This window comes from Cryptomeria japonica, chromosome 3 (genome assembly GCF_030272615.1).
Source record: "Cryptomeria japonica chromosome 3, Sugi_1.0, whole genome shotgun sequence".
NCBI classification, from domain to species: Eukaryota; Viridiplantae; Streptophyta; class Pinopsida; order Cupressales; family Cupressaceae; genus Cryptomeria; species Cryptomeria japonica.
This window is the reverse complement of record NC_081407.1, coordinates 308,656,843-308,665,282: the sequence shown is the minus strand read 5'-3', so window position 1 is coordinate 308,665,282 and position 8,440 is coordinate 308,656,843. Positions and strand designations below refer to the sequence as shown.

General features: G+C 32.0%; 1 protein-coding gene across 1 annotated transcript; it reads right to left on the bottom strand.

Annotated features, from left to right (window-relative positions):
• Positions 1-213: 213 nt before the first annotated feature.
• Positions 214-1,308, bottom strand: LOC131053421 (uncharacterized). The gene is made up of 4 exons (XM_059217364.1): positions 1,221-1,308; positions 868-1,131; positions 689-744; positions 214-612 (listed from the first exon to the last, which is right to left on the bottom strand). Exons 1-4 carry the CDS (start codon positions 1,306-1,308, stop codon positions 214-216), a joined length of 807 nt encoding a protein of 268 aa, XP_059073347.1.
• Between the last annotated feature and the right edge of the window lie 7,132 nt (positions 1,309-8,440).

Here is an 8,440-nt window from a genome sequence, read left to right as displayed (position 1 = left end):
GGTAATATTATTTTAAAGCCCTCTAGAGATTTGTATGGAAATAAAAAACCTTTCATTGATTAAATTCATGTAATATTTCTTATCATTTATAATTATTGAATAGACATTGTGAAAGCATATATGATATATTAAATATTAGAAATAATTATAGTGGCAATAAAGAACACAAGTGTGAAAGACAATAAAAAAAAATTCAACAAAAAATATATTACATCAATTATCTTCCAAAAGTTTGAGCCTATTTTCCTCAGCCTTGCGCTTCGCAAGTTGTTTACCCTTTTTCATTTTCTCATAACGATCATATGTAAATGGTGGCATTATTCTCAAACCCTCTAGAGATTTTACACGAGATAATGCAACAAATGTCAATCTAGTTCTTTCTCTTGGTCCTATATCGATAGTTACTTTTGGAAGAGTCAATCCTTGAGATTTATGTATAGTCAATGCCCATGCCAATCTCAATGGTAGCTGAAGTGTTCTGCCCTTTTGATTTGTTGTTATTGGAATTGTATTTGGATGATGATCTTCAAATGGTAATCCTGAGTAATTATCAAATTCAACCATCACATATGTCGGTGGGTCAGGTGGAGCACTTCCTGGCTTGTAGACAATCTTTCGAACATATCCCAAAGCTCCATTTACAAGACCAAAGGTTTGAAGTTAGCATGACCCTTGAATTCTTACTGACCAATAACTCTAGATCAAGTTCACCAGTTGAGAAATCTTCTGCTATATTAACACTTCCTGCTTTTATTGCAACACTTCATGCAACGGGATGCCTCAACGAATATAACATTTTTTTATTATGACTATGAACATTGTCATTTGTGGAGAACAAATGGACGGTATTTTCAAATTCAGAATTACTTGCAACATCTATGTTAGTAGGGGTTCTCATCATTAGCAGCTTCCAATCATCAATTTGTGGGTTTGCATCTCTTAGATTTGTCAAAAGTTGATGAAATCTTTGTTGTTGAATATTTTCTCCATCTTGTCTGAATATTTTATCTAAAGTAACCACAATTTTGAATTCCTCCCATAGTAGCTTTGCCCGTCTATTACTAGCATATGCAGGTCTATCATTAACTAGAGGCAATTGACCCAAATCTCCTACTAAAATCATAGATATACCTGAAAGATAATTCAAAATAATTATTTTTAAATATATAGTATTGTTATTGAAATTTATTTTTCCTCATTAGTCAAAATTAAATTCATACCTGCAAAACTTAGGTGTGCACTTTGTGGGTATGCTTGTTGAAGTCGAGAATCTATGTTTTCCAACATGTTTTGACCAATGAAGCTCATTTCATCAATCAAAATGTACTTGATATGTTTCATTTCTTCTTGAAAAATGGCAAGTCTTGTTCCTTGTAGTTGAGTGAAATCTCGTATTGGGATTCTCAATTTTGAATGAACTGTAGAGGCCCCTATATTGAATGTTGCAACTGATGTCGGTTCAAGTAATAGAAGGGGAGAATGAGATGGCATTGCAGCATTTTCAAGAGCTTGACTGATGGCACCAATTAAATATGACTTTCCTGTACCTGTTGTTCCCTGAATTATCATGAACAATGGCACTTTATTTTGATTCCTCTGATAGTGTGTCATAATTATATCAACTGCCTTTTTTTGCTTATCACTGAGGGTCGTGTAGTTGATGCATTGGGGTATATCATCATATATAAGACATCCATGATCCTTCATGTTAGTTATGAAACTGATTGTTGTAGTTGTGTACTCTTCACCTTGATAATCAGCAGACCAATTTGTATGTCTATCAATGTCTCTTCTCCCCAACATATCTATTTCTGAAAATTGTATATTTTGACCATGATTTAGCCTAGATATAATTTCCCATTCATGCTCTGTGGTATTTCTCTGAATAACTTCATTCTCTTCAATTTATGAATCACTATTAGCCTCTGCATTTTCTATACTTGTTGTTCATTCGACATGCCAAGGATTGTAGGTAAATGACTCCCAATTTTCTATTATAGAGTCATCATCATGACCAATATCCCTTTCTATGTCACGAAATGGTTTGTAGAGTAATAACTCTGATAAACAGAAGTCAATCCATTTATTTGACTCACGTGGAGGAAGAGATACAAACCTAGGAAAAACTCTAACAATTGCTGCTCTTTCCCTTGGTTCCCATTTGTTGTCTCGTTTTCTTTTAGGATTATATATCCATGATCTAGCTGCATCAATTAATGTGACACCTTCCGTACAAAGAGGCCTTGTTTTATATCCATCAATGAAAGATTTTGTCTGCTCTTCATTATTATCTTCATCATTTATAGTTACAGGTTTGAACACCTCACATGAGACATTTAGATTAACATATATTCTACTACTCTCTACTAATGGAAGTTCTAACAACATGTGACATGTTTCTTGAGCACCAATGTCCCTTTCAATAATTGTTTTAGTCAGAAGCCTTCTATATGCTCGAGCAGCCAAACCATTAGGGTCTTCCATGTTGGAGAGGCGCATCAACATCTGGTGATATGTTTCAGAGCTTTTCTCTACTTTCGCTGCATACTTGGCAATATATTTGATTACTGCATGTTTAGAAAGAATAGGTTGCCAATCTATATTTTCTCTCCATAATTGCAATATGTGATGATTATGTGAATTCACCCTATCATCATTTCTTGCAGGTTCAAAAAAAAATTCACCTGTTTCTATATCTTCATATAATTTGGACCCCCTCAGATTCAAAGGCCAAGGAGCATTATACCTATAAAGAATATCAAGACGTGATAAATATTTGGTTACTTTTCTTTTGTATAGTATTTAATTCTTATGTAAATATTTGATTTGATAAAATATTTACCTACAAACCATCCTTCCTCTTTTTTTTCGTAGGCATGCACCCTCCCTACACAATGTATGCCATTCTACACAGTTAAGGATCTCTTCATAGTCCTTATCAATATCTGTCTCTGCAAGTTGTCTTGTATTTTTTAGACATGGATGTAGAGGAAAATTTTGAAATGCCTACAATTTAAAATAAAAACAAATATGTTAGCTACATCATAAGCTATAAAATACTTTATGTCAAACAACAAACCATATATATGTTGAAATTTTCATAGACTTGCCTGTATATTTCGCTGATGTGGATCTTCTCTAGGATTCCATGCATGAACAATCGAATGAAAGTATTTTTCCGCATGTTTTCATTGCTCTTCATTTGACCAGTCAATATTTTCCATATTGGGTGCTCCATTCATCCATATGAATCCATGCACATGTGGTGACCCCCTATGTTGCCACTCATACCTAGACCAAAAATCTTCAACATTCATTCCTTTTTCTAGGATTTCTTTTCTAAATATTGAATGTCTTAAGTGCATGTAATGTGCAACTATATGGGGGTAGTTGATAACATTTTGCTTTCTCCAATTTTGAGCTTCTCGTGGAGTAGTTGGTGATGTTCCCAGCATTAGTGCATGCAAATCAGGCCAATACATATCTGTTGCACTTAATGTGAAGAATATCTTAGGGGAGCCTATTTGATGAAGCATGTCTGTTAATTCTGCACAACATTTGGCCCAATATGACCTTGTACCCCTCAATGATGTTCTAAACCGCATCAACCTATCTGCCAAATGGGATTGTGGCATATTTTCCATATGCTAACGCAATTCATTGATAGTGATTAGCATGTCATGAAAACCTCATTTTACAAAGACTGCAGATGAATTTTGTGCACGATGTCTCATAATCATGTTCATCATAAAATATTTGAATCTTGGATGTTGACCAAATCGATGATCTCTATACTGCAGTAGATGTTTCACAAATTCATGCAAATGCACTCGCCTCATTTGTGGCTCTAACCAGTCACATCTACCATCAGGAAACAATGTTGTAAATGCCATATCAAGTAATCCTAATGTGACATACTCATTGATAAGAGATGTACCAATTGTTGTTCAATCGATCAATGTTGTTTGATTTGTATCAAGATTATTAATCCATGCATGTATTAATTCCATTTCTTTATTAACATTAGGTAGTTTAGAAGCCATTGAATTTGTGTGGTCAATTGTATTAGCTTCATCTGTTTCCATGATTGGACCCACAAATATGATTTCATTTGCATCAGAATCAAATTCCATATGCACTGTCTTCAATCTGTTGAAAATATTTTCATCAAAATTGCTAGATAGATCATTGAGAGCATTGTCATTAACTATGACATCAGAGTAATATTTATCATGCTCAATTTTGTATTTAAGTGCTTTGTACACACGATCCCTATTCACTGTAAAGTTATAATTTGTGCCACGTTGGTCCCTTCTTTGAACAATAATGATTGGCAAATGATCTATTGTATGTGGCAAAATGTTTGAAATATGTTCCATATTTTGTGGAAAACTTATTCTGTGTCCTTTGTATTTGTATTGACCACCTGTTGCATGTGTAACTTGTAATATTGGGTTGACACGTGCAATCAACATTTCTTCTACTTGAGTCAAACTTTCAATCTCTTCTGGTTGTGGCCCGGGATCCATATTGTTTGAAGCCAAAAATCTATTGTTTCCTCTCTCTTGTCTACATCTAGTGCATATAGGACCTTGTGAGATGCGATTTACTTTAATTCCCAGATAACACTCTTGACAAATATAGCACATGCTTGGCATTCTAAAGTGATCTAATTGGTATCAAAATTGCATTCGAAATCTTTGAAAATCAGCTCGAATCATTCCATTTGTATTTTGTCTATTTTGTGCATCACCTTTTGCACCCAAATTATTCTCAAATTGACTTCTAGGTCAAGGTGTCTCTGCAACTCGTTCTATTGACCTTGAGCTTTCATTCTGAAGATGCAACTCAATATTTTGATTTGATGGTTGATTGTACTGCCCACTTGAATGTGAATCAACCTGTTGCCTTTGGTCTCTTTCAATCTGAGAGACTTGTTGAGATGCTCTTTGACGACTATTTGTGATAATATTAGCTTCCTCTCTATTTAAAAATTCCAACTCCTGTATTGTTACTTCTGCTCTACATCTAGCATTTCTTTGTCTTTGAGCTTCACTTTGTCTTCTTCTTTCTTCTTCCCTTTGATCATCTGTCAAACGTTCCCGTTGTCGTCTCCTATATTCTCTTTGATATTCTCTCTGATACTCTCTTCTTTGTGCTCTTTTATATTGCCTCCTCTCCTCTTCTGATTCAAAATTCAATATTGGTTGATCCATAGCTACACAATAAATTATATTTCTAATTTATATAATGTGATAGGATCAGAGTAAAAATGAAGTTTAAAAAAACTGTGAAGAAAAGTAGAATTATTTGTAACAATTGAATATTGGAATTATCTATGTATAGAGAGAATGATTGAACTCGTTATGAGAGTGTATGGTGATAGATACATTATTAACAAATTTCATACATAATTGTTGTTAAATGCATATGGTGGTATGGAATATACAAATAATTTAAAATTGGTACCAAGTATAGACTAAATGAATATAAAGATCCTAATATCATATATAAATAGCTTAAAAGTAAAATAAAGAATCTCTTTTATATTTTTAAAATTGTTTTCATTATATTTTTCTTGATTATTTATATACTATATATAAATAAAATTAATTATTCTCATAAGTTTTTCAACTATATAGATAAAAAAAATATTCTTTTAAATTTACCTCTACTAAATTTTATTAAAACCTTAAAAGAAAGATGAGAGTGTAATAAATTAGAATTAATTAAAAAACAAAATTTCTAAAAATAAAATAAATTATTGTTATAAATTAGAATTTACAATATATTTTAAAAACTATTTCACAAAAGAAAAAATTATTGTAAAAAATAGCATACTAACCTAGAAGACAAATTCTCCTCAAAATGTGAAAGTGTTTGATTGGTGAACAAAAATTTGAATACCTACACAACATTAAATTAACAAATCTATATCAATATACATTTAATTAAGTGCACCCTATAGTTTTAGAGTTTCATATTAGAATAATGTTCTATCTTTTTATTTGAAATATAATATTCATCTTCAAATTTGAAAGAAAAAGGTGTCAAGTAATAGTAAATTTAGAGTGTAAAATATGAAACAAAATGAAAAGTTTCTATTTTGAATAGATTCTATCTAAATTAACATTTCAAACAAAAAATTGAAATTATATTCTATGATATGCAACTTTCTAATTTGAAAAATATTATATTTCCTATAAATTACACCTCTGTAAGAAAATGTAAGAAGAATGAGTGCTTCTCATCCACAGCTGTAGTAACAAGTTATAAAGGAAAAAAAAAATTAACTTTCAAACAATGGTCCATAATTTATTAAAAAAGCATATATAATATGGATTCTACCTAAAAAGCATTGAAAATTAAATTCTCATTCTGCACTGTGCTGATAATGTTCTTAACAAATATTTTCTTAAATTCAATTTTTTTCTTAGTTATATAGTGGATCTCTAATGGCCAATTATGACTGGAATTTAACAATTTAATAAATTATTCTGAGAAGCTCATCAGAATTGTTAAAATTTTCAAAATCTCATGGGTTGGTGACAATTATCAAATTTTAAATAAATTACTATCCTGAACTGTTTATTGTATTTCAATATACAACCCATGACAGTAATTTATTTATTTATTCTGCAGCCAAGGAGCATATGTTTTAAGGCTTCTGTAGCTGATAATTCAAAATGAGATGTTAGAATATACTGGAACTTTGAATAACGATGACTTTAATACCGTTCCCGTTTAATTTGCACTTTGCTTTGTAAGATTTCAATTCCTTAAAATTCACAATGATGATTTGTAAGAAATAAACTTTTTAATGTGATTGTCAAAGCTGGCATTCTTCTAAATTGCTGACAATGATGATTTGTAAGAGATAAACTTTCTTATGCAATTGTCACTGGCATCTAAATTGCTTAATGTGCTCGTTCCAAGTACTGTTGATGATAGGGTAATAAATAGTAATGAGTTCCAATATTTAATTGAAATATAGATATCATGATTTTTTCATCCTATATTGAATGGACATTATCTGATTCATGATTTTTATATCCAGATTTATAGTGGGACTTTCGCTTACCCTTAGTAAAAAGCATTAATGTGAGTGGCCACAAATATGGGCTTGTATATGCTGGTGTGGGATGGGTTGTTTGGCAAAGCAAACAAGATCTGCGTGAGGAACTTATTTTCCACATCAACTATTTGGGTGTTGATCAACCCACCTTCACTCTCAACTTCTCTAAAGGTAACTCATATATTTATTTATTTTTATGCATTCAGATAATTTTCAAATATTATTCTTAGCTTCCAGACAAAAGAGTATAATGAGTTGACATATGAACAATGACAACTATTTTATTATAAATTACCGACGTGTTGACTACATCATATTAAAAGGCACTGGTCTTGTAGATCTAACTCTCCTTTATTTAATCAGTGATGTTATGAGGTTCAAGAAAACTCAAATTATTATTAAATTTTGGGCAAACAAACAACACTTTCTTATCAATTTGTTGCTCATTCATAGATTTCTTTTATTTGCGACTCACATTTTTTATTCTAGCTGCTAACTAAGCTTCTTTTTACAAATTGGAAGGTGCAAGTCAAATCATTGCATAGTACTACCAACTCATTCGCCTGGGATTCAAGGTTTCAACCCTAAAAACCCTTCAAATTTATGTTTTTTAAGGAAAATCTTAAATTATCAGCAATTGTATAGTGGTGTCTTGTATGGTAGCTCCCCATTCAGGCCAAGTTAAATCTAATACAAAACTCTATGTACAGGGATAGAAGATGATAATGGAGAATTGTAGATCAAATGCCAAGACTCTGACAGAAAATCTAGAAAGAACAGGGAAATTTAAAATATTATCCAAAGACATGGGGGTGCGTGTAGTGGCCTTCTCGCTCAAGGACAATAGTGAGCACGATGAATATGAAATATCTGATCATCTGAGAAAATATGGGTGGATTGTTCCAGCCTATACAATGGCTCCAGATGCTCAGCACGTTACACTTCTGCGTGTTGTGGTGAGAGAGGACTTCAACCGAACGCTGGCAGATGTTGACAAAGTATCCAAGGAATTGGAAGAGCTTCCTCCTAAGATAATTCATGCAGTTCAAGGCTTAGCCATTTGTGAAGAGGGTGAACTCACAAAGTTGGTTCCCACTTTTTGGTACGTCCTGATTTTTGCTAAAATCATACATTTTTAAAAAAATATAATGATTTAAGCTTTAAGAGGTTCCATTTGAATTAATTAATTGAAGAGAGTTAAATCAAAGGCTCTTAGATCAAAATTTCTTGGATAGAACCTCTCTACTTCTAAATCATACTTGCAATGGAGTCTCCTTTGCATTTATCTAATGCTGATAAAAAACCAATTTTACATTAGCTTTTGGGGGGTCAAATTAATTCATTTTAATTTTAATTTTTTTAAGT

Coding starts and splice junctions, on each gene's coding strand:
- LOC131053421 (XM_059217364.1), bottom strand. CDS start 1,308: ATGAGCTTCATTGGTCAAAACATGTTGGAAAACATAGATTCTCGACTT. Junction 1,132..1,220: donor TGCACACCTAAGTTTTGCAG/GTATGAATTTAA, acceptor ATTATCTTTCAG/GTATATCTATGATTTTAGTA. Junction 745..867: donor TACTAACATAGATGTTGCAA/GTAATTCTGAAT, acceptor CAATAAAAGCAG/GAAGTGTTAATATAGCAGAA.